The sequence below is a fragment of the Meriones unguiculatus genome, chromosome 8, assembly GCF_030254825.1.
Source record: "Meriones unguiculatus strain TT.TT164.6M chromosome 8, Bangor_MerUng_6.1, whole genome shotgun sequence".
Classification (NCBI taxonomy): Eukaryota; Metazoa; Chordata; class Mammalia; order Rodentia; family Muridae; genus Meriones; species Meriones unguiculatus.
In genome coordinates this window covers 3,101,879-3,127,836 of record NC_083356.1, presented here as the reverse complement: position 1 = coordinate 3,127,836, position 25,958 = coordinate 3,101,879, and the positions used below count along the sequence as shown (strand labels likewise).

The 25,958-nt window shown below is 51.1% G+C and overlaps 1 protein-coding gene across 6 annotated transcripts in view; it reads left to right on the top strand.

Moving 5' to 3' along the window:
* Dip2b (disco interacting protein 2 homolog B) overlaps nucleotides 1–25,958 on the top strand; it is a 160,455-nt gene that overhangs the window by 103,671 nt on the left and 30,826 nt on the right. For 3 of the 6 annotated variants that reach the window (XM_060388623.1, XM_060388620.1, XM_060388619.1), the window contains 14 exons: nucleotides 2,342–2,452; nucleotides 3,446–3,569; nucleotides 4,141–4,250; nucleotides 8,169–8,271; nucleotides 9,757–9,821; nucleotides 11,679–11,772; nucleotides 12,216–12,335; nucleotides 13,864–13,978; nucleotides 14,809–14,948; nucleotides 15,612–15,748; nucleotides 20,917–20,997; nucleotides 23,377–23,504; nucleotides 24,651–24,767; nucleotides 25,145–25,259. In XM_060388623.1, coding sequence (XP_060244606.1) covers nucleotides 2,342–2,452; nucleotides 3,446–3,569; nucleotides 4,141–4,250; nucleotides 8,169–8,271; nucleotides 9,757–9,821; nucleotides 11,679–11,772; nucleotides 12,216–12,335; nucleotides 13,864–13,978; nucleotides 14,809–14,948; nucleotides 15,612–15,748; nucleotides 20,917–20,997; nucleotides 23,377–23,504; nucleotides 24,651–24,767; nucleotides 25,145–25,259 — 1,560 coding nt within the window. Of the gene's footprint in view, nucleotides 1–2,341; nucleotides 2,453–3,445; nucleotides 3,570–4,140; nucleotides 4,251–8,168; nucleotides 8,272–9,756; nucleotides 9,822–11,678; nucleotides 11,773–12,215; nucleotides 12,336–13,863; nucleotides 13,979–14,808; nucleotides 14,949–15,611; nucleotides 15,749–20,916; nucleotides 20,998–23,376; nucleotides 23,509–24,650; nucleotides 24,768–25,144; nucleotides 25,260–25,958 lie in introns of those variants that run through there. The other 3 variants (XM_060388622.1, XM_060388621.1, XM_060388624.1) reach the window with 2 other exon arrangements.

The window sequence follows — 25,958 nt, the reverse complement described above, 5'->3', positions numbered from 1 at the left end:
TTTATTTAGTTCTTAATTGGAAGTGACTTTTTTTGAAGTTTTTTTTTGTTTATAATAATATACTGAATATGATTACTTTTTACAAGTCAAAATGCACTGTTCATTTGTAATTTATAGAATACAACAAATTTGTAGATTGCCTTATTTATATCTGTTTGTGGGAGGTGGGGTCTTAAGACAGCTCTCAGGAATTGGTTCCAGTTTTCCATACTCGCCCCAGACCTGGGCCATCACGTCAGGCCTGCAGGGCAAGCCCTTTCGTTCCCTGAGCCATCTGACTGGCCCCAGAGTTCTTTTCAGTAGGTTAACGATCACAGAATCACTTAAACTAACCTTTAAAAAGTATTTTTCCTGTTCCTTTATTTGTGTGTGTTTGTGTGAACATGGGGAATCACGCGGAGGGCGGAGGGCAGCTTGTCGGAGCTGTCTGTCCCAGGGATCAAACTCAGCTCGTCAGGCTTGGAGCAAGTACCCTCATGTATTGAGCGTTTGCATCGTGCCAGAACTGGATAGAAGTGCAGCTTTGCTTAGGCAGGCCGACACTGAGGGTTTCCCGTGGCTCCCTGAACCCAGGTTTAGGGTGAGCGCAGCATTAGAATGAGTTTAAAGAATTTTATTGCAAACCGAGGGGAAACAAGTGATTAAGGGCTGGAGCTCAGCGGGTGAAGGGCTTGCTGTTTGTGCTTCATAAGTGGAGTTGGATCCCTGGAACTCTTGGTGGTGGAGACCGGCACCTTGTCTTCTGAGCACACGCACATAGGCATGCGCCATGCCTCACATGCACCTGGTCCACAAGCACTAATAAAGGTAAAAAGAAACTAAGAATGAAAAAGAATACAGTAGGACAAGAGTCCGTTGATGGCCTCTGTCACAGATTCTTATTACCTGAAGCAGCCGTTTAACCCCCGAGGAGCTTCCAGCCCCGGTCGGGGTACCCAGGGCCTCAGGGCTCAGTCAGAACTCAACTGCATTTGCCGTGATCACCTCGGGCGTCTCCCAGGCTGAACAGGCTGAGGAGATTGGTGAGGAGTCTTTGCCTCTGACATTGAGAAGCTGAGGGAGAAGCACGGTGTGCTGGACAAGGCGAGCGCCCAGTTAGTAGAAGGGCTACTGTGTGACTGAGCCGGAGGACCAGCTCTCTGTCCTCCACAGGTACGGCGGCGGCAAGGATGCCACAGATGCTGCTGGAACCAGGTGTCACCTCCAAGGAGCTATGTCTAGATTTTTGATCTAGGCCTGGATGGCTGAGCAGAGTTGTGCAGATTTTCTCCACAGCCCGCAGGGGCAGGTGGATGGGTCATGAGGAATGGGGAGGCCAGGCGTTACATTCATGGTTTCCAGATAAAGATCTAGAAGCCCAGGGTTTTCTGAAGGGCCCAAACTTTGCAGTGGGTCCTGGGAGAAGAGGAGTTTTGGAAGGGTAAGAGCTGTCAGTGCTAAGGTTTCTGAATGTGCTTGTGCATGGGTGTGTGTCACTGTCCTTTCTGTTAATAAACGTATGAGCAGTCAGGAGAAAGAGCATCCAGCAAGATGGTTAGATTTCAGATGTTCATCTGCGAATGTCCAGCCGGCAGCACGTGCCACGGTGATCGTGAGATGCGTGCCTTTGCACCCTTGAGTAACGGGGGCTAAGCCGCCCTGTGGCTCACACGATGACGCCACGATGACGCCACAGGCATGAACACACAGGGCTTTCCATGCTTTCTCGCTCATCTCTTGTTAGTGAGTCCAGTGTTACAGGTGCCCTCATGCTGGCACCTTTGCACACTGGGCGGCCGAGGATGATGCGGTGAGGTGGTGAGGAGCAGCCTGCCTGTGCTCCCATGTGGTTCCTGAGTTGGTTATAGCTTCCAGGCGCTCCTCGACAGCTTTCATGGTCTTCTGCCATGAGGTGCCCTCCACGTTGTGGCTTTAACCCTGCACTAAGGCAAATGGCCTTAGGCTTCCTAAGAGCTTACCACGTGGAGAGCTGGCTGCTACGGAATCACAGCTAGGACTAAGTGAAGCTCTTTACCACAGTGATAATGAATTGCATTTTGACTTCTCAAAATGTATAAGTTTTATTGGGTTTGTCTTTGTCTTTTGGTGTGACTGGGGATTGCAAATGGGGCCTTATGCAAGGCAGGTCCTCACTGAGCTGTGTCCCCAGTCCCCAGAATATATGGTATAATCATGGGGATGATGGTACTCTTGCCAGGTTTTTTGTCCTTCTCTGTCACTTAATTTCCTTCAGAACAAATAGCTATTAAATTGTTTGATTTGTACTGTTCATGCACAATGTTACATGTGCGGAGAGTTCATCAGTTTAAAAACCACTGTTAAATGTCTTTGTGAATTTTAGGTTGCCCTGGTTTACCCCAACAATGATCCAGTTATGTTTATGGTGGCTTTCTATGGATGTCTCCTGGCAGAAGTGATTCCAGTGCCCATAGAAGTACCCCTGACCAGAAAGGTAACACTGCTGTGTGTGACCTGGGAGGCACCACACTGCCACTAGAAGCCACTTGATTGCCAGGCGGTGATGGCGCACACCTTTAATCCCAGCACTCAGGAGGCAGAGGCAGGCGGGTCTCTGTGAGTTTGTGTTCAGCCTGGTCTACAGAGTGAGTTCCAGAACATCAAGAGCTGCACAGAGATACTGTCACAAGCAGACAAACTGTCTCAGCCTGGTGGGCTGACGCATACTTTCAATCCCAGCACTTGGGAGGCAGAGGCAGCCAGGACTACACAGAGAGAAACCCTGTCTCAGAAAACCAGAGAGAGAGGGAGGAGGGGGAAGATGGGGGGAGAGAGAGAAGGAAAGATGGAAAAAGATAGAGAGAGGGAGGGAGAAAGAGAGAGAGGGAGGAAGAGAGAGAGAGAGAACATGGTGGCGCTGCTGTCACTTTAGCTGATGGGATGGTGACTATTACGGGACACCATAATCCTCTCCTTAAATTGACTGTACTTAGTTTCCTAGCGCTGCTTTGAAGCTGGCATGTAAATTCTTCAACGCAGTCTTAGGTTGCTTTTCCTGTTCCTTAAGGTTAAAATCTATTCCCTGAAAAACAGAAGAATAAAGGAACAAATGGATTTGATGTAACTGATAAAATATGGGCTTTGATACCATTTGCATTATTTGTGGCCTGACTTGCCTTACTCTTAGGTCTGAGGGTGTGGCTAGGAGAAGAAAACTGTGTTAGAATTTGGTTCACTTGCCTAGAGAGTCAGAGAAGGTCACATTGCTAGTAGGGTGCATCCTTGGCAGTGTTTGGTTGTGCTTAAACTGTGGCAGAAATTCCAAATTCTTTGGAGCCAAGTTGTCCTGACTGCAGCGTTTGCCAGCTGTCCAGGCTCCGTGGCACAGTGGGCGGTGCTGGGGCATCTCTGGGTGCTGGTCCAAAGCGTGGTGCGCGCACATTCACTCACGCACACCCTGACTGTGCTCATTATTGTTTCTCCACAGGACGCCGGAGGTCAGCAGATCGGCTTCTTGCTAGGGAGCTGTGGGATTGCCCTGGCGCTCACCAGTGAGATTTGCCTGAAGGGCCTGCCAAAAACCCAGAATGGAGAAATCGTGCAGTTTAAAGGTGAGTGGCACTCCGAGGCAGATTACCAGCCGAGAGTTAAACTGCACGCCTTAGTCAGAATCCCAAAAGAGTCACAACTCAGGGCTGCACGTGGGTTTTTACATTCTCAGTCATTTTGATGGAGGCAGTGATTGCCCCCACTTTCCAGGTAAGAAATTGAGAAACAATCCCCAAGTCCCAGCTAGTAAATGGCAAAGTAGTGAGTTGAATCCAGCCTGTCTGATTCTGTAGCCACACTCGTAACCTTTATGCTACTGGCCAGAAAGGCTAGCTACCCCTGTGTGCAGTAAAGCTAAACCCTGTGCCCAGGGGCAGTAGGACACAGGTTGCGTGGGCTTCACTGACATCCAGTCTCATGGCTGTTGTCAAGGCCTGCGGTTAGCGTGTGGAATGAATGCTCTCTTGAAAGAAGCTGTAATTGGCGATTTATCACTAAAACATAATAAAAGTGAAGTATTTTACTGAGTATGAAGTGCTCTTACATGTTGTCTTGACATTCAAGATGACTCGCTCAGTGTGGAGTGCCTCGGTGGTGGTGGACAGTTCCATTCTCACCCTGGGTCTGCTTTAGGTTGGCCTCGGCTCAAGTGGGTTGTGACCGATTCCAAGTACCTTTCGAAGCCTCCCAAAGACTGGCAGCCGCACATCTCGCCGGCGGGCACGGAGCCAGCGTACATCGAGGTAAGCCCGAGCGAGGCGTGTGTCCTGGCTCTGCTTTGGCCTCAGGTGCAGTGCTGGTGAATGTTAGGAGGTGCCCCGTTCTGGAAAGTGTCAGTTTTTAACCTTGTGAATGCTTTATGTTGGACCTTCTGTTAAAATTAATTTTGAGGCAGAGTTGGAGTTACTAAAAGAGATTTAATATAGACTAGAAGCGTAAGGGCTAAGAGGAAAAGAGGTACCAGGAGGAAAGGAGGGCACAGCCGAGGGCATGGGCATGGGCGTGGTCTCAGAGGAGTGACCACTTGTCAGGAGCTGGGTGAAGACACGGAACCTGCAGAATGAGGGGAAAAGCGATGCTGGCCAGTGTGGGGACCTGCTTGACCAGCCTCACACGGACTCTGCCTCACAGTGCTCAGGCGAGGGCTTTCAAGTCCCTTTTTTATTTCATACCCAGAGAGGGTTAAACTTCTGTTACATTTGCTGTTGTTGTTTATTTTCCTCGTTTTTAGTAATGATTTTAGTTTTATTATAAAACTCAGCTTTGTTGATTCTTACAGTGTATTTTGATCAAATTAATCATCTTCCCTAAATTCTCAGATATGTTCTCTTTCCTACCCACGCAAATTTGTGTCTTTTTTTTTTTTTTTAACTTTAAACCCATCACGTCCTTCTTGTGCTGCCCATATACTCTTGGATGTTTGGCCTTCCCTGGAATGTGGCGGACCTACCAGTGGGGTATTGGGGGCACACCTTTCACAGTGCCCTCGATTGCCAATCCCTCAGCCGGGGGTCGGGCTTAGTGCCCGCCTTGCCTCTGCATGCTGGGATTTTGTCTGGCTTGAGCTTGAACAGTCCTTGTTCCTGCTGTCATAGCTGCTGTGAGTTCATATGGGCAACCTCCATGCTGAGTGCAGAACATGCTTCCCGTGTCACCATCCGCTAGCTCTGATTCTTAACCGTCCCCCGAGTTGTGGGAGGACGGGTGTGATGGAAGGGTGCTGTTCAGGCGAGTGCTCTGCATCTCATTCTCTGCACCTTGACCAGTGTAAGGGTGTGCTAGTCACCTTATGCTGCCCCAGACGCGTCTGTGAGGAAGGTTGACACACCAGCTCCTGTAAATCTGCTCTGTGGGCTCGGGGTGGCTTAGTGGATGAAGGAGCTTGCCGCCAAGCCTGAGGGGCCTGAGTGTTGCTTCCAGATCTCACGAGGTAGAAAGAGAGAGCTGGCTCCCACAGGTTGTCCCCTAATCTCCATGTGCGTATCATGGCATGGGTGCCCCCAGGAAATAAATGGTGTAAAAACCGTCTGTGCTGGGCACGAGGAGGCTGAAGTGCAAACCGTGGTCGCGGGCGAAGGCCGCATGGCTGACATCCCACGCCTCTGGTGCTGCGCCCTCCCCTCTGTAGCCTCTTGAGACACGCTCACGAGCCCCCTGCTAGAGTGATGAGTAAGCACGTCCGTTGAAGGTGTGAAAGGCTGAGACCCTGTGTAACAACAAGCGTGGGTGAAGCCTGAGGTCGCTCTGGCCGTGAAGAGGGGCTTGTCTGTGATGTTGGCTGCAGAGGGTAAAGCTGGGTTTGGGGGCTCTACTCAGTGGGGCGCCTTCAGTTTGTCGCTCAGCACAAACGTGGTGTGTCATTCCACGGCCTGGAAACTGCTGCCGGGTCCCTGGATCGCTCTCCCTTCCCAGTGAGTGTTGCTGCATCTGGCCCTTCACACACACTGTGGCCTAGCAGCTCCGGCTCCCTGCAGACCTGCCATGCTCTGTATTGCTGTTTGGGGTCTCTTTGCTTGAGGGCCTCATGGTCCCCACAGGATTCCACTAGTGAGCTGCAAACTATTAAAGGGTTGTCCGCAGGAGGGAGATGAGAATGGCTTTATTATACAAAGATCGCTCTAGGGCCAGCGATGGCTCCGCAGGTAAGCGCTTGCCCCTCAGGCCTGACAAGTGTGACCACAGAGCTTGCACAGAGCTGGAAGGAGAGAGCCAGCTCAGAGACTTGCCCTCCAACCTCTGCACGGGCTGTGTATGTGTGTGCTCTCCCCATGTCATACACACAGTAATAAGTAACGGTTCTAAAAAGATTTATCTAGATTGGATGGGTTATAAATGGTGCATTAGGTTTTAGGTTTTCCATATATATATATATATATATATATATATATATATATATATATATGGGAAACAACATATATATATATATATATATATATATATGAGTGTTTTCCTGAGTCTCCATAAGTAGACCATACGTGTGCAATGCCCATAGAGGCCAGAAGATGGCATCAGATCCCCTGGATCTGGAGTTCTAGACAGTTGTGCTGTATGGATGCTGAGAACTGAACTGGGTCCTCTGTAAGAGCAGCCAGTGCTCCTAACTTCTAATCCATCTCTCCAGCCAGAGCTAAAGGGGATAGGAAAGAGAGGACTGGATAGGGCTTAAAGACGGTAGGGAAGTTGAGTAAGCCAGATGTGGTGACTGATCACGAAGAGAGAAGCAAGAAACACTCAGCTTCCTGATTGGGCACCTGGAGTATGGCAGAGCCCCTCAGTTCAATAGAAAACACAGGAAGAGTCCAGCAGCAAGTGGCCTGTACCTTTAATTCCAGCACTCAGGAGGCACAGGCAGGCAGCGCTCTGTGAGTTCCAGGCCAGCCAGGGCTACATAGTGAGACCCTGTCTGCAAAAGAGAGAGAGAGAATACAGAGCGCTCTCCTGGGCGGAGGTGGGGTGGAATGGATGTTGGCAGCCTGCTTTCCTGTGGCTAGAGGCATTCCAGCAGCATGCCCGATGCTGGGAGTCTGGATCTCTGAAGGAAAGTTGGATGGGCAGACAGCCAGGAGTCAGCAAGGATGCAACATGCTGATGGCGTGATTCGAGGAAGGTGGTGGGAGCTCTCGAGAGTGCAAGCATTTAAGAGTGTGTGTGCAGGAGTGCCAGCATTTAAGGCATAGTGAGAGGTGATTCTGCGTAAAATAGCTCAGGAGAGTCCGAGGCAGAAGTTGTAGGCAAGCCTGGGCTACATTGTGAGTCCTTGTCTCAGGGAGAGGGAGAAGAGCCAGCTGAGATGGTCAGCAGTGAGGGGGAGACCAGGAGAAGAGCTGAGGGAGTCAGGTGGGCAAGGATCTGGGGTAAACTGTGCAAGGCAACTTTTTGATCCGACGTTAGAGAGGCTGACGAGCTTGGTAAAAGCCACCGGGACAGAATGCCGAAGATACGAGCACAGTGGAACCCCTTACAGGAGTGCGTAGGGCCCTGCCACCGACCCAGGTGCCCGTCTTTTTGGTTTTGGTTTCTGTGGTACTGGGGGATCAAACCCAGTGCCTCACGCAGCTGGGCAAGCATCCTTCCACTGAGCTACAGCCCAACTTGGGGGCCACATCTTCCACACTTGTCATTGGAAAGCTGCGCCTCCCTGCACCTGCCGCCCCGCATCTGCAGGTTCCATGTTCAAGGCTCCGCCCAGGGCAGCTAGCAACCATGGTGTGTTAGGTCTCATTGGCAGAGGTGACCTGGAGTCTGCGGGAGGGTGCGCACAGGTTGCATACAAACACGTCAGCATTCCAAAGAAGCCGGCGAGCATCGGTACCATGTGGTATCTGGGTGGCGTCTGGAACCATCACGCTGTTCCTGAGGAGCGACTGTGTTTGGCATTGTGCTTCTGTCCATACAGCGCAAGTCACATGGCCTCAGTGTTGAACGCGTCACATTGATGAGTGGCTAACTTTGAAGTCCTTTTACAAATGCTCCCGTTGGCCTTCAGTGTCCTCTAGTCTTGGCTTTATTTGAGTGCAAAGCCCTAAATGTTCCCATTCAACATGCAAAATGAACTGTTGTGATGATTTGTCTGGGTTTAGGTTTGGGCTCTGATTTTTGTCGTTTATAATAACCCATCTTATTGTGCTTCTTATAGTTTTGTTTTTGTTTTATTTTCCTAGTATAAAACAAGCAAAGAAGGGAGTGTGATGGGAGTTACAGTGTCCCGGCTTGCAATGCTGTCTCACTGCCAAGCTCTATCACAGGCCTGCAATTATTCTGAAGGTCAGTGCTCATCCCGTGACTGCCCTCATTGTTCGCTTCAGATGCGCAGGACTGTGAGCGCTCAGTTGGTGATTGGACTCCATTTAATGACCAAATGCAGAGGGAATTGTTCCAGCACACATTCTTGGCTTGCATTTGCCTTCTTTAAAAAAAAAAAAAAAAAAATCTGTAATTTAAATAAACTTCTGGACAAACCAGATATATAAAATATGCTTTCTAGAGTACTGAAAGAGAAAGCCTTAATTAAAACCATGTGTTTGTCAGCTGTGAGGTCCTGGGTGTCCCCATCTTTGCATGTAGACCTTCTAGCTAAGTATTTACAATCCAGGCATCCAGCCCCACAGGTACAGATTAAAGCAGCATTCTGCACTGGCTGATGTGGGCCACAGCTGTAGTCCCGGCACTCCTATCACAGGCAGGAAGTGGTAGTTCAAGGCCAGCCTGGGAAACAGTGAGCTCTTGGCCAGTCTATAAGATGAGACCCTGTCTCCACACTATGTAAATGTGTGTTGCATAATAAGAGTCCAGGCTGTAAATGTATGTTGCATAATAAGAGTCCAGGCTGGTCTCCAAGTCAGGCCCCCTTTGTGCCAGGATCACAGTGATGGGCTGCCAGGTATGGCTTCAGTATTTACTTCCAGATGTTTTTCACAGCAATCATTTTACAGTGGTTTACTTCCTTTTGCAAAATGAGAGGTGACTGTGACTTTCAGAGTGGCATTCTTTTCTCATTTGAAAATGTGCACATGCATATATAACAATCAAAATGCCATAGACAGGACTCAGTCAAGTTACAGTGTGTCCAGCGGGGCGCCATGGCACATGCCTGTGAGCTCAGCAATCGGAGACAGAGAGAGGGAGGTGAATCTCTGTGAGTTTGAGACCAGCCTAGTCTACAAAGTGAGTCCAGGATAGCCAAGGCTACACAGAGAAACCCTGTCTCAACCGCCACCCCCCGCCACCCCCCAAAAAAAGTTACACTGTTCATTCAAAGGTTCTGCCCTGGGGCACTGAAACTCAAACTCCTGAATGTTAGAAACTGGAGAAATCCATCATTGATGAAAACAACTAGATACAGGCCTGCGTATAGCTACTATGTTGATAATTTATCTCTGGATATATCTAGAAATGGACATGTGTATCCTTAGGTTTTTATATAGAGCAATAGTTCGTTTTCCTAAGAAGTATAATTTATATATATATATATATATATATATATATATATATATATATTTGTGAAAATGACAGTATCTAAAACAAACACATGTTCCTTATTTCACACGTGCTAAAGGATTTCTAACTCAGTGTCCCTTATGTGACCCCATCAGACTGTCACCATCCTTTGGCCAGTTTGTCAGGGTGTCAGCAACCAGGAGACTCTGCTCTCCTAATGTTTTTCCAAAAGCACCAGCTTGGTGGGGCCAGGAACATGACTCTCACTGCTAACCACTCTCCTTCTGTTTCCTTCCACCTTTCCATTCACAGGAGAAACCGTGGTAAATGTTTTAGACTTTAAGAAGGACGCTGGGCTGTGGCACGGCATGTTTGCGGTAAGACGTCCAGCATTGGGGCTTTGTCCTGTGATGCACTTCAGGCTGGGGCTCTAACACGCGCCTCTCCCGAGATTTGCAACTTAAGTTCCCAAATATCAGTAAGATTCTAGAGCACACACAACATGAAGCCTTGAGGGCGATCCCAGGTCCACGGAAAGCCAGGTGCGAAAGTAATTTCAGTGGGAGCCTGGAGGCAGACAGGAGGCCCCCCTCAAGCCTGAGCCCAGCTGGCCTGGTGTAGCGGAGGTGCACAGCAAGAAACCTTGGTTTAGGCTGGGGAGGTGGCTCAGTGGTTTAGAGCAGCCGCCACTCTTTCAGAGGAGTGGTGTTCCCAGCACCTGCATCAGGCTGCTTATGAACATCTGTGGCTCTAGTTGAAGAGAAGGAACACACACACACACACACACACACACACACACACACACACACACACACTGTCTCTCTCAGCAAAATAATTAAAAAACAAGAGAGAGCCTCCAGTCCAATCTCCTTGGATGATGTAGGACTCTACGAGAGAAAAAATGAGAAATGAGTAAGAGGAAAAGCCTTTTCACCCAGGACCATGTCGCTCCCATTTGAGAAGAGCTATAGTCCTTGAATATTTATTTACTTTTTTTATGCTTTTGGTTTTTCGAGACAGGGTTTCTCCGTGTAGCCCTGGCTGTCCTGGACTCATTTTGTAGGCCGGGCTGCCTGGCACTCACAGAAGATCTGCTGCCTCTGCCTTCTATGCCCTGGTGTAAAAGGCGTGCGTCACCGTGCTTGGCTGTTGTTTGTTTGTTTGTTTACTTGTTTGTTTTTCAATCAGAAGTTGACAAAACAGATTAAAACTATGTGAGGACTTGAGGGGTCTTCTCCCTATAAACCAAGAGGAGCTAGAACCTCTTTTCCTGACACTAAGTTTGTGCCAGCACTAGGATGGGGGCGGTGGGACCTTGCATGTAAGCTCGTGCAAATGCTGAGCAGGGTGGCTGACCTAAGTACTCAGGCTTAGTTGGGGATGGTGACTGATACCTAGTGTCTCAGCACTTGGGAGGCTGAGGCAGAATTGCCATAAGTTCAAGGCTAGTCTGGGCTGAGAAGGGTCCCAGCCAGGTAGGACTGTAGAGAAAGGGCGCCTCAGAGGCACATTCTCCCAAGAGCTTGTTAGTGCGGCACAGGTCTGGGCTTCTGTGTCCCTGATCTGGAGAGCAGGAGGGACAGCAGCTTACCTGGCCCTCGGTTCTCTCCACTGTCCTACAAACACTCACCCTGTCAGAACTGGAGAGTAACTTTGTGCTTTGTAATGCTGTCCCGTTTTTGTCCCTTTCCCCGCTGTGGTATGTGGCAGGCAGGGTCAGTAGGCGGGTGGGAACAGTTGGTAGCAGCCACCAGGTCCTTCGAAGCTGCGGCCTGACGCAGCAGGGCTTCCCCTGTGCCTGCCCTGGAGAAACAGAGGTCCACATGCCCGTGGGCACCAGGGCAGATGTGGCCGTGACAGCTATGCAGAGGGAGCTAGCTCGTCCTCTTAGCTGGGTACCTAGATTTCTCTGTGAACCTCCAGGAGTAAAAGCAGCGAGTGGCAGACACATGTGTACTCTGCTGCCTTCCTCTTAAAACACTTCCTGTTTCTAAAGTCACACAAACATGTCCAGGCGTGGGCAGTGGGCTGGAGGGGTTCTGTGGTGCTCTGGAAGAGAGCTCAGTTAGAGAGTGGCTCTCAGAGGCCTTGAGTGCTGTGCTCGTGTCTCCGGCGCTTTCTGAGAGGGGGTGCTGCAGCAGTGGCCTGTAACACGGTTAGCAGAAGGGCAGTGCAGCTGTGGTTGCTAAATACATGCTTTGTATTGATTGCTTTTTTGGTTCCTTGTTTTTCAGAATGTAATGAATAAGATGCATACAATTAGCGTACCCTATTCTGTCATGAAGACCTGTCCTCTCTCTTGGGTCCAAAGAGTCCATGCGCACAAAGGTAATCACACACACACACACACACACACACACACACACACACACACACACACACACACTTGTACGTTAATAATTAGACTGTTGGAAGCATGCCCCAGGAGGGAGAGGAACAGTTCTTTACCATGGTGCCTTACCAAGTTTTGGAGTTGCTATTGAAATAAGCTGTTTGCTTTATCTCCCTGTGTCTCTTCTGACAAATTGAGGTAAGTTCTCCAGGATTTGAACCACAGTCTGCTCCGTTGAATGCTGTTGTCCAGTCTCCTTGACTGAGATGTTTCGACCTGTCAGTGGCTTGCTTCCCCTGAAACGCTCACACAATCTTTTTGAAACTTTTAAAATTTTTATCAAGTGAGAACTAAAATAAGTAAGCGCATTGCAGATATTAACTGTATGCCCAGATTTAGTATGCGTGACATCACAGCCCTGTTCCCTCTGCGTTTGTAGCCAAAGTAGCCCTAGTGAAGTGCCGAGACCTCCACTGGGCCATGATGGCCCATCGGGACCAGAGGGACGTGAGCCTCAGTTCTCTCCGCATGCTCATCGTCACTGACGGCGCCAATCCCTGTGAGTGCTGGCCCTGGAGCCCCGGAGGCATCCGGCAGGCTGGGGGGTGCTCCTTTTCTATAAGCACTTCTGTTTTCAGCATCTGTGTTGAGATGTAATTTACATACGACAAAACTTGCCCGTTTCACCTCGTGGTGGTGTGCACCTTTAATCCCAGCACTTGGGAGGCGGCGCAGGCGGATCTCTGAATTACAGGCCAGCCTGGTCTGCAGAGTGAGTTCTAGGACAGCCAGGCTGCACAGAGAAACCCCGTGTCAGAAATGAATGAATGAATGAATGAGTGAGTTTCCCTTTCAGGTAGGTGTATGACTCGGGTGTATTGCACCTGTGCAGCTGTCACCTCACACTTCTGTCAGCCTGAGGGAAACCCCAGGCCCGTTGTTACTCTTCATCCTCTCTGCTGTCCCTCAGCCGCAGACAATCATACATTTTCTTCCTCTAAAACAACAGCAGCAAAAAGCTGGGCAGTGGTGGCACACGCCCGTGATCCCAGCACTCAGGTAGGCAGGGGCAGGCGAATCTCTGTGAGACCGAGGCCAGCCTGGCCTACAGAGGAGTTCCAGGACAGCCAGGGCTACACAGAGAAAGTTGGTTTCAAAAAAGAAAACCAAAACAAAACATTTAAAATTTTTTGTGTATGTTTGTGTGCATTTCAATGAAAATATGCCAGGTGTGTGCATTTTTTCTCAGCCGCCAGAGGAGGGTGTCTGACCCGCCGGAACCAGAGTTGGGGTTGTGAGCTGGGAACAGCCTGGGTCCGGTGAAGGAGCAGCAGGTCTCTCTGCAGCTTCCACATGCTGTCTCTGTAGACTCGCTGCTGTGCACGCTCTGTAGGATCAGAGTCTTGTGTGTAGTCCTGAGTGACCTGCTCCTCTGGTGAGAGTGGTCCCGTGATCCGCATGTGCCCCTCACAGATGCAGCACAGATGCCCCTCACGGAGAGAGCTTACCCTCTCATGTCTGGATGGACTGAGAAGCTTCTTGAAAGCACGCCTCTCTTTAAATGCTCTTCGCTGCCTGGGGCTCACTGGGCGGAGGAGGGTTTGCAGGGGACTGGACTTAGCTGAGTGTGAGCAGGCTGACCTCCAGGCAGCAAAGGGCAAGGTGTTCAGACCTCACTGTGTGCTCTGCTTTTCTGCTGCGTCTCCACTCGGGAGACTTAGAAGCAAGCACATTACCCTGCCGTAAACGCACGTGGAAAGCGTGTCGAGGAGGCAGGCACCGCTGAGAGCAGGCAGGACTGCAGGGCCGCTCGGCCTGGCTGCAGCCGCCACTTCAGGGCTGTCTTCTGGGTTCCCAGCTGGCTGCCTGCGCCTGCAGCACTGTGCCCAGGCTTGCGCCAGCCGCCTGGTAGGTGTAGCCTTCCTGGTGTCAGCGTAGGAACTGTCAGGGACCTCCTCACAGCACCGCAAACTGTTTGCACGAGTGAGTGAGTGAGTGAGTGCGGGGGAGGGGGCCTCGTGGACAGCTGTGCCGCCCCACTCCGTAGTTTCCCAAATAAGGAGAGCTGCTCTGTCCCAACTCCTCAGGGTCTGTGTCATCCTGTGATGCTTTCCTGAGTCTGTTCCAAAGCCACGGACTGAAGCCTGAGGCCATCTGTCCTTGTGCCACCTCCGCTGAGGCCATGACCGTCGCCATCCGCAGGTACTGTCACGGTCGGCTCTGGATGTCTGTCCTCAGCCTGGCGAGGTGTGTGCATGGGGAGAGAAGAGCTGGAAATGACTTTCTGCTTCACAAGCCTGGAGTCAGGGTTACCTTGTCAAGTCACCTCAGGCACCTCAGCATGTTCCTCTTCCTGACAGAACTGTACACCTTGAAGCTGGAATTTTACTGTAATTACTCCTGTCTCATACTTGTGACTTATTCCTCTGTGTTGCGTCTCTTCAGAAATCTTTGCGTCTTAAATTAGAGATAGGTTGATCCTGCCTGAGGTGTGCAGATCTGTCCCTTTATAGCACACCCGACACCAGCATGTTCTTTTCTTTCTCCTTTTTTTAAAGAAAATTGTTTGTGTATCTCTGGGTCTGTGTTAGTCTCTGGAGGCCTGGAGCAAGGTGTGGGAGGATGGCCTGAGCGAAGGGCAGGGAGGCACCAAGGCCCCTTTCCCCTGAGGTGGCTCTCTCCTGAGCCTGCATCGTGGCTGGGCTGCAGGCTGGCCGCCCCAGTGACCGTCTTGCCAGTCTCGCTGTGTCGCCCGGGCAGGAGCCGTCAAGCCCATCTCCTTGTTTTTAACTTCTTCAAAATTGACACGCGTGTGTGGTGACGCCGCAGCAGGCGTGTGGAAGTTGGAGGACAGCCTGGAGGAGTTGATTTTCTCCTTCTTCCATGTGGACCTGGGGATCAAACTCAGGCCATCAGGCTGCCTGTACCCACTGAGCCATCTTGTCAGCCCCACATGTTTTGCCTATTTATTTTTTGTTGGTATGTAAGTGTGTTTGTATATACCGGGCCTGACGGTTTGTTTCCCGTTATAGACCTGGGGTTCCAGGGGCTCCTTTGCCAGGAAGAGCCATCCTTTCGATGAACGGATTGAGCTATGGAGTAATCCGGGTTAATACTGAAGATAAGAACTCGGCGCTGACAGTGCAGGATGTGGGGCATGTGATGCCCGGGGGTACGTTGTGAGGGGTGCAATTGGGAGTTCGTAAAGATTTGACACCAAAATGGTGCTGCTGAGCCAGGTGCCGTGGTGTATGCTTGTAATTCCAGCACGGGGGAGGCAGAGGCAGGCAGATCTCTGTGAGTTCGAGGCCAGCCTGGTCTACAGAGTGAGTTCCAGGACAGCCAGGGCTACACAGAGAAAGCCTGTCTTGGGGGAAAAAACAGCAGTGCTGGGCTGGGAAGGTGGCTTGCTGGTAGAATGCCAGCCTGGTTCCACCCTGGAACCATGTGAGGAGGGGAATCTGGAGAGACAGGAGGGCTGATGGACGAGAGGGCCAACTCCGGGAATCCCAGTTTCAGTATCTGGTCACATGGGAGCCACTCTGGCGGTTGAGGGGGGAGGTGCTGTTAGGCTTGTGCTGCACTGATGCTGTGTGCATCAGAGGCTAGTCCCAGAGGCCTGCCGAGTTCCGTCTCTTCACGTGCAAAGGGATGCCAGGCGCTGGGAGGGAGAGCGTGACCCTGCGTAGGGCCAGTGCCTGCCTCCTCGCCAGCTGCTGCCGTCCTTCTGCCAAGCACCAGTTCAGTAAAAGTGTGGCTGCCCGGGTTTGCAGAACCAGGTTGCTCCTCTGCAGGCTGTCCAGACTCCCCTGTCTGTCTCGCTTCTGTGCACTAGGCATGATGTGTATTGTGAAGCCAGACGGCCTTCCTCAGCTCTGCAAGACAGATGAGATTGGAGAGATCTGTGTGAGTTCCAGGACTGGAGGAATGATGTACTTTGGACTTGCCGGCGTGACCAAAAATACATTTGAGGTACGTGATGTATTTCCCGGGTGCTCAGTGAGATCGGATGTGACCAGAGAGGCCTAGTGGCTGAGATGGAGCTCTCTGGGGCCAGGTGCGGAGCTCAGGTACTCAGGCCCCAGCACCGGCTGCCTTGTGACTGTCTGAGTACCCAGCTCCTTTATCTTTAAGATACATGTGAGAACCAGACAAGGTGGCAAGTACTTGTGATCACAGTGCTGGAGAGCCTGGTGTCGGGGACTGTGAGTTCAAGGCCAGCCTGGGCTGCATAATAGGCCCGTGTCTCAAAAAAAAGGCAGAAGCCCTGGCATGGTGGCACCTTCAATCCCAGCACTGCCCAGGGAGGCAGAGGCACTTGAATCTCAGAGTCCTGGGCCAGACGCTAGCTGTGTCAGGTCATCGTGTAAGACGTGGGAGATGATAAAGGTCTCCAGAAGGCAGGCGTGCCCAGCAGCTATCCCAGTCCCCAGGCAAGCTGCTCAGCTGGACTGGTGGACTTGCCGGCCCCGGTTCAGCAGAAAAGTCACCTCAGTGAAGAAGACACCCAGCATAAACTTTGAGCCTTCACACATGCAACTAACTCCACAATCAAATGCTCCCGCAGACAGGCAGGCGCTCGTACATTCATGCACACACATGCACACGTACAAAGAGCCTTAACCTTTTGCAGAGTACTCCTCAAGCAGGTACTTGGTGAGTCCTCTGTGCTCCGGAGTGCTCTTTGTGCTGGGCTCAGTCAGGACGCTGGGCGGCTGGGCCAGCCGGGGTTGGCACAGGCAGCGCGCTTCCTGAGGAGGCCGGGCAGCGAGCCGTGCGGCCGCCGGGCTGAGGTGTAAGCGGGGCTGCCCTGGTGCGCCTGCAAGTTGGAAGTGCTTAACTGTCCGCAGTGCCTTCAGAGCCGAGGGGTCAGCTGCTGGCTGTGGCTGCTTAGGCTAGATGGGCTGGCGAGGCTCTGCTGACTCCTACCTCTGAGTTGCCCTTCCTGGAGGCTGGCTTGGCTCTCAGCTGGCAGGACAGCGTGCGTCGCTCTGCGTTGCAGCCGTTCTGTTATAAAGGAGCGCACAGGACGCTGGCCATCACGCTGACGGCACGCGTCTGTGTGACAGAGCGTTGTGTTGCCTGTCGTGTGCTGCCTGGAGGAGGCTAAGCACCAGCTGAGCCCGAAAGCGCAGAGTGAGTCGCTGGTGTCTGCTCAAAGGCTGTTTCCACCCCGTCGCAGGAGCTTTACGCAGCCCACGCGTGTGCATCTCCAGCCTCCTCGTTGACCCGCTATCATTCACTATCTTATACTTGTACCTTTTATTGTTTCTAAATCTGAGCATTCATTCTCTCCCCTTCTTTCCATGCCGGGTGCTCAGCACAAGGCCTTGTGTGCTCAGCACACCCGCTCCTGTGCTGAGCTCTGTTCTCAGGCCTTGAGATAAGATCTCGCTCTGTAGCCCAGACTGGCCCCAAACTGTTGGTAATTCTGCTGCCTCAGCCTCCTGAGTTCCTGGGATTATAGGTATGAACCACCATTGCCAGTTTCTGTTTCTAAACAGATTTTTTTTAAAAACATTTGTTTGTTTATTCACTTATTTCTTGTGTGTGGTTTTGTGTGCACGTTTGTATGTATGCGTGTGTGTGAAGATCAGTGGACAGCTTTAAGGGTGTTCTGTCTCCTACCTTGTGGTTCTAGGGCTTGAACGCCAGTCATCAGGCATGGTGGCAAGGGCTGTAACCCAGGAACCCCGGGCTGGCCCCAGCTTCTGTCTTTCTGTGCTTGTAAAGCTCATCATTGACTCTTGCACACTGGAAATAGGGTCCATGCTGTTGGAGACAAAGCCTCACTGAGTGGCCCGACCAGCCTCGCGTCTACCCTCCTCATGCCTCAGCCTCCTGAGAAGCTGGCATTACAGCACGTACCTCTGCACCTCACTTCAAGCAGAATTGTATTATTGTGTGTGTACGTGAGAGGAGGGGAGAGAAGGAGGAAGAGGGCGGAGAAGAGACCGCCATGGCTGCACATATGTAGAGGTCACAGGACAACCTTGAGAGTCAGTTCTCTTCTCCCCCTTTGTTTATAATAAAGAAATATCCACGTGTGTAGGTGTTTTCCCTGCATCCATGTCCATGCACTACAGTACATGCTTGGTGCCCTCGGAGGCCAGAAGAGTGAGTTGGAGTGCCCGGACGGGAGTACAGACGGCTGTGAGCCACCATGCAGGTGCTGGGAATCAGGTGTGCAAGAGCAGCCAGCACCCTTAACCTCCGAGCCCCCTCTCCAGCCCCCACTGGCGCTTTGCTAAGCAGGGTCTGTCTCTGGGTTTTGCTGCAGCTTCAGGCCAGCTGGCCCTGAGGCTTCTGTGGCCTTGTCCCTACCTCCTGTCTCCCTGCTGGGAATACAGGGGTGAGGCTGCACGCATCGCTGTGCATCTCTGTTAGGGTTCTAAGGCCGACCTCGGGTAATCAGGCTTTGACCGCTGAGCTGTCTGCCAGGCCCTCAAGCACTGTTTGAAGAGAACACCCGTCATTACCTGTCTTGAGGGACGGCTGCTAGCCTCAGATTTTGACTCCTTGTCGGTGATGCTTGAGGGCTAGCCAGGCAGCGCTGTGACCGCCAGCGCATGGAAATGTCTCCTCTCCAGCGTAAACGTGGTGAGGGCACAGCGAAGAGACAGGAGGCAGTGAGGTGGCTCAGCAGGTAAGCTGCCCACCACCACATCTGGGGAATGTCCAGTCCCCAGATACCGCGTAGTTGACGAGGAGAACCTCTCACAAGTGTCCTCTGACCTTCACAGGTGTGCCGTGGCACACATGCGCAAGAGCAGCTGGAGAAAGGTCATTTCTTCCTTCCTTCATTAATTGATTGTCATTTTTTAAATTTAGGTGTTTTTCCTACATGTCTGTCTGTCTGTGTACATGGGACAAGTGGAAGACTGACTTCTGCATGCTGCTGTGTGTTCTCTACAGAGACACTGTGACATGCAGGGTGGGGGGTGGGTGGAGGCACACAGTGAATGAGGTGTGTGTGTGTGTGTGTGTGTGAGTGTGTGTGTGTGTGTGTGAAATAATAAAGGGAGGTGGGCTGGAGAGATGACTCTGGTTAAGTCTCAGGCTGCTCTTTTAAAGGACCCAGGTTCAATTCCCAGCACCCACATGACGGCTCAGAACTGACTGCAGCTCCAGGCACAGGAGGTCCTGTTCCCTCTCCTGGACTGTGAAGGCACCGGGCATGCACATTGGGCACAGACAGAAAGATGGACATGTAGGCAAAACCCACAAATACAGATTCAAAAAGTTAAAGTTAAAAGGAGAAAAAAATCAAGGAAAAAATAAAAAAATCAAAGGAATAAAAAACCGCAGGAGATTTGTGTAAGTGAGCTATTTGCTATGCATACCCATGTAGACACACATGTGCACACACACACAAGTAGACAGAAAAAGGCAGTTCATCATCACTAATGAGGAAATAGGGGCTTAAATCATGATGGAATCTCTGGGTTTCACCACAAGATTAGCAGAGTTTGGAAAGTGACAATATAGGGTGCTGGCTGTACTATGTATACAGTGTTCTGCCTGCATGTACACATGTGCAACAGAAGAGGGCACCAGATCACATTATAGGTGGTTGTGAGCCACCGTGTGGTGGCTGGGAATTGAACTCAGGACCTCTGCAAGAGCAGCCAGTGAGTGCTCTTAACCTCTGAGCCATCTCTCCAGCTGCGAAATGGGTACTCTTCTGTGATGCTGGTGGAGTCAGTGTTGATACAGCAGTTGTGTGGGACACGCTGCTACACTTGCAGACTTACTGCTTTTGCACAAATTATGAAAATACATGCAGTGGTAGTCATGAATGCGCTGGTTAATGTTGTGAGAGATCAGCACACCTATCCAGACTGAACCTGCAATCTTTTTCTTTTTCCCTGACACAGGGTTTCTCTGTGTAGCCTTGCCTGTCCTGAACTCACTTTGTAGACCAGGCTGACCTCAAACTCACAGAGATCCACCTGCCTTTGCTTCTAGAGTACTAGGATTACAGGTGTGCCTCACGGCGCCCAGCCAGAGTGTATGTGTGTGTGTGTGTAAACCTCTCCAGATCTGCTTGCATTGCTTTATCTTTACCCAAGCCCAGGAGGAGAATCTGAGAGCATCATTTATAGCCAAAAATGGGACTTTCCCAGAGCCCCCATCAGTGAACTGCAGAGCCACAATAGGCCCCAGGCCTCACTGTCTATGCTGTGAGGTGCACTGTTATAAATAGCACTGTTCTAAATAGCATGGTCTAAATAGCATGGGCTATTCCAGACACACTGAAGATTTGCTGGTGAATGGAAAGACAACGGTGGTGCGATCCCTTTTAATTGTGTGTGTGTGTGACATGTAAACACCCACACGTGTGTGTATCACGTGCTCTGTGTATGTGCATGTGAACCAGGTCATGTGGGCATCGTCCTCTGTCCTGCCCCGTGTTTGTGCTGTCTGCGGGTTAAGCTTCAGTAGTGGGGCCTCCTGCTGTTGGCACCCCTCTCCCCAGCCTTTTGTATGGGTGCCAGGGGTCAAAACCTTGGGCCTCACACTTGCACAGCACTGCTTTGCGGGTGAGCAACCCTGTGACCCTGTTTTAGCGTACGTAGTTGTCACGGTAATCTCTGTAGCCTGTGGGCCCGTGAGATGACACAGCGAAGGCACCTCACAGTCCCTGATGTCACACACAATCCACATGGCGAAAGAGCCCTGACTGCTGCAGTTGTCTGACTCCCACATGCACATATGCACACATGTGCAATGATACAAACACAAATAAATGTCATAAAATGGTCCAGAGAGGTAAACAGCGAACATTGAAACGGAAGACATTCCTGCATTGTTGCAGAATATGGCTTCCAACAAGCATGTTATAAATAGTTGTTATATGCAAACATATATTATGATTGTATTGGGGTGTTTGTTTTTAGTGGTAGGGTCTCACTATGGAGCCTTGGCCAGTCTGGGGTTTGCTGTGTAGACCAGACTGGCCTCCCGCTCACGGAGATCCACCTGCCTGTCTCCTGAGTGCTGGGATTAAGGGCGCATGGCACCAATGCCCTGCTCAGTTAGCATGTATTACTTGTAGTTTTTTTCTCTTAAGTAAGACATTACATGCATGGTTTTTGGAAAGTAGGCAAGCTTTTCACCTTTTCCCTTTTGTGTTTTAGGTGATTCCAGTGAGTTCTTCGGGCTCGCCTGTGGGAGATGTTCCCTTCATCCGGTCAGGACTGCTGGGCTTTGTAGGGCCGGTGAGCGACAGTTTCCTGTTGATTTCGCTGCATGTGGTCTAAGCAGTTGAACTATGAGTCTCAGAACTGAGCAGATCTTGAGGAGTTGAAGGCATCACCAGGCCTTGACAACAGCAGCTGCAGCTGCTCCTCCTTGTTCTTTCTTCAGACACGTCTCCATGCGTAGTCCTGGCTGGCTTGGAACCACCAGATCCATGCCTGTGCCTCCCAAGTGCTGAGATTGAAAGTGTGCGCCACCTACACCAGGCACTTAACTACTGTTGACTCTGGCAAGAATGTCACAGGAATGAGCTAATGTTTCTGTGTCTGCTGCTATTCCTTTGACTCCTTCAGACTGTAGTTTACATGTATCCTGCATTTTCAGAACGTTCCCCTTATTCTTTCTTACTACTCTTTTTGATTAGGTCAGCATGCTGTGAGGAGTTGAGAGGGCTGGAAAAGGTTCCCTTTGTAGCCAAGGGAAACCGAGTGGGGAGTGTACACGGCATTTTCTTACAGATGATCAGCAGTGCCCACCTTGTAAATTCTTAGAAGTAATCTGTTACTTGGCAAATGGGATTTAAAGGTACTGGTTTAGAGAGACTAGGACTCCAAAAGCCTTTTCTCAAAGGGCACACAGCGAGCTTGAGTCCTCGAGGGTGGCTGAGAGCCAGGCTGTGTAGGCCAGTGGCTGGGGCTGTGGGAAATGAAGTGTGGCCCTTTTCCTGTGAGCGCACACCCTGCATCTGGTGCTGCCTCCTTCCTACCCTTCTCCTCCTCGAAACTGCTGAGCTCTGAGACAGCGTATGGAATTGAACTCTTAGAAATGACCTTTAATCCCAGCACTGGGGAGGCAGAGGCAGGCAGATCTCTGTGAGTTCAAGGCCAGCCTGCTCTACAGAGCGAGTTCCAGGACAGCCAGGGCTACACAGAGAGACCCTGTCTAAAAAAAAAAAAAAAAAAAGGAAGGAAGAAAGGAAGAAAGAAAAGAAATGGCCATGCACATGTCACAGTAGCCTCGGCTGTGTTGGCCACTTTACCAGGTCCAGGCTAGAGATTTAGAGCTGTCAGTCCATACAGACTGTTGCTCTGCTCGCTAAGGCGCAGCCCCTAAACCTGTGTAAAGTTTCTGCTTGTGTCTGGTCTGAACTAGTGCCGTGGTCAGATCTGGCTGCAGGAAAGATGGAGATGGAAATAAACATCCTGTCAGCTCAACAGCCTCACTGCTAAAGATGTGGAGAAGTGGGCATTCCTTCTCTTTTCGCCTTAAGATTTGTTTCTGTGATGTTAATTATGTGTCTGCATACATATCGGAGTTGGGTGCCCTGGAATTGGAGGTATAGGGGTTGTGAGCCGCCTGCTGTGGGTGCTGGAAACCACACTCAGGTCCTCTGCGCGACCCTTATATTCCCTTAGCTGTGAGCGCCTCTCTAGCCCTCTTCTCCAGTTAACACCAACAAACTGTTGGAGACGGCTCCCTCTGCCACTGTGGATGCCAATAGCTCCTGTGCATGGAGATTCTGTCTTTCTGATTCAGTCCAATCACTGTGCTCAGAAGGTTAGTGAATAACACTAACTTTCTCAACTGCTGGCTCACTGAGTACTTTATGTAACCCGACTGACTTACACGAGTGAGTCTAGGGAGTATTTACACAGTGTGCATTTAGGGCCTTGTGCCCGAGTTGCCTGCTGCTCCATTGTCCTTCTGGGAAGAAAATCTGCAGCATTCTTAGACCTTCTGATCTTGTCAAATGGACAGTATTTCCCTTCCATGATCGAAACAACCATTTACAAACTGAATCTGCTTGACTTCCCCCAGCATTCACCCTGTGTGTACTTCAGACGATGAGCTAGCACACACCTATGGCAGGGAAAGTACTGTGTGTGAGTGTCGTTTCTCCCCTGAGAGGTTCCCCCTCAGAATAAATAGGAACAATGTCCTCTCTTGTAGACTGTGAGACCTCAGTGGAGCTGGCTAGATGATTCAGCAGGTAAACATCTGCAGACAAGCCTGATGACCTGAGTTCAATCCCCAAGACCCACAGGGCAGAAGCAGTGAACTTACTCCTGCGAGTTGTCCCTGACTCCACAAGTGTGCGGTGGCGGCCTGTGCCCACCTACATGTGTGCACGCAGCTGTGATGGGGTTTTTAAAAAGACCTCACTGGCTTTATCGTGCTACTTTCTCACTGATCCCAGCGGGTTTCTTTTATTTAAAAATCATGAACTGTGACATTATTTCTTTCCTGGACACGGTTTGTGGTATTGGGAACTGAACTCTGGGTGCTCATGGGCGTCTTTCTTTGTGTTCTCTATGAGAGTTACATGAAAGCAGGAAAGGGAGAGTGTCCGTTTTACCCTCTTAGCCGTGGAATGATGGTAAACCATTGCTGACTTTCAGGGTAGCTTGGTGTTCGTGGTTGGAAAAATCGATGGCCTACTCATGGTCAGTGGTCGGAGACATAATGCTGACGACATCGTTGCCACTGGGTTGGCTGTGGAGTCCATGAAGACCGTCTATCGGGGCAGGTGAGTTCGGGGACACCATTGTCAGCAGCGCTAGCGTGCTCCGAGCTGTGCTCTGCAGGTTCTGTACTTGGTCTCAGGTTGCCTTGGGCTGGAATAACAGAAGCCCAGCATGAAGGACATGCCTGCAGTGTTTGGCTCTTTGAAAGGAATGACACGTGACCATATTGGTATACCAGAGTCGGTCAGTATTTGTCGAGCTCTGAAGACGGAAGAGGACTCCAAGACAGAACACTGTGCCTGTGTAGTCCTTGCGGGATGGTGCTGTCCAGGCCGGGGTAGATGGCCACCGCTCTGTGCAGCGCAGGCCTGAGGCCCCTCCTCTCCTCTCTAGGGAACTGTTGGGTTTCCCGTGTGGAGGCTGACGTGGCAGCTCTGTGCTGAGAGGGCTAGGCTCTGTGCTCATTAAGTCACGGGAAGGCGCCCTAGCAGTTCACAGGCACAGATGGCTGTCTGCTAGGGGTATTTTCAGTTTGTTTTCACACACATGTGTGCTGGGCCTGCAGCGTGTGCCCCCTCTGTCCTCCTGTCCTGAACTTAGTTAAGTCAGAAAGAAGAAATTCTAGACAGCAGAGGAACCAGTTCCTGCATTGCCAGGTTTTCTGTCTTGGCGTGGCTTTCCAGGAATGGAGCTTCCTGGGCCTGGACCACTGTCTGTGGTCACAGAGGTGTCCCCAGCTGTCTGTGGTCACAGAGGTGTCCCCAGCTGTCTGTGGTCACAGAGGTGTCCCCAGTGTTCTGTACGGTGCCCGCACACACTGTTCCCTGACTGCGGTGGGTGGGAGGAAGGCCTTCCGGCAGGCAGGCCAGCAGTCATGGCTCTCCAGTGTTTTCCCGTCTTCCCGCATTCATCCAGCAAATACTGTTGCAAACACCTGCTCTTCTGGGTACTTTGGCAGTGAACAAAACAGGCTACGTGTGTGCCCTCACATTCTCACGACAAACACAGAAGCCAGGCAGACGGCAACATGGTGCACGTGAGAGGGTCCTGAGTGCACACTGAGGTGGTGTGGGGATGCCTCACTAGTGAGGGGACATTTGAGCGGAGACCTCCCTCAGGTCCAACTCCATCCTCCTCCCTCTCGGCCTCGGTCTCCCTTGCCCGTGTCTGACTGTCGCTCCACTCTCTGCTTCACCACTCTGCTCCAGGCACACTGGCCTTCTTGCTGCTGCTCCCTACCTCAGAACCTTTCCGCTTTCCGCTCCTTCTGCCCGGAGTCCTCCTCCTCCAGATCTTCGCGTGGCTCGGGTCCTCACCTCACTCAGGTCTCTGCTCCAGTGTCCGCCCCAGGGAGGCGCTCCCCAAGCACCCACACCCCACTCCACCGGGCACCCCACTCCGCTGGCCCTGCCCCTCGTGCCCCTGGCACATCACAACATGGCTTCACTGTCTGTGTGTCGGTTGGTTCTGTCTCACACGTAAGCGCCACAAAGCCAGGAAGTGTGTCATGTCTGCCACTCTGGTGCTCAGTCCACGCTGCTTTGGTTTTTAAGTGACTCACTGGATCCTGGTGTGGGGACACTGACTTCACGTTCTCTTTCTGCTGTCTGGGTGGTGTGGTCGGGATAGCTCCTCCACTCCAACTGAGGAAGCAGACACGATGGCCTTGAAGGGAGACTGACGTGTGTGCTCTGTCTCTCAGGATTGCCGTGTTCTCTGTGTCTGTGTTTTATGACGAGCGCATTGTGGTGGTGGCGGAGCAGAGACCGGATGCAGCTGAGGAGGACAGCTTCCAGTGGATGAGCCGTGTGCTGCAGGTGAGGGCCCCTCCGTGCACGGCACTGCCTTTAAAAGTCACGTCCAAGCCTGTGGCACACGCCTGGACTCCCAGTGGAGGCAGCTGATCTGCAAGTTCAAGGCCAGCCTGGTCTACATATAACAAACTTACAGTGCTACACAGAGAGGCCCCGTCTCGAAAAAACTATGTGTGTGTGTAATATATTACATGTACAGAATGAATAAGTTTATATCCACTCTTTTCCCCACCCCTTCAACTTTCCCCATATCCCTCCCTACCTTGTTGTTTTTTTGTTTTTTTTTTTTTACCCTTACCAATTATTCTACAAAATCAACTAGCCTCATTTCTCCTTGTAGAATATAATATATATAATATTCCATTTACTTACACACACACACATGAATGTTGGGTTAAAAGTTCTGTGCCACCATGCCTAGTTCTCTTCGTTAGTGGGACCCATTTAAAGGTAGAAAGAGAGAACTGACCCTGCACAGCTGCCCTCTGCCCTCTCCCCTCTGCCTTCTGCCCTCTCACCTCTGCCTTCTGCCCTCTCCCCTCTGCTCTCCGCCCTCTCCCCTCTGCCCTCCATCCTCTCCCCTCTACCTTCTCCCCTCTGCCCTCCGCCCTCCACAGGAGACCTGTAGCATGTGTATGTATGTGTAAATCATCATATTTTAAATTTTTATTTATTTAATCACTTTATAGCCTGACCCAGCCC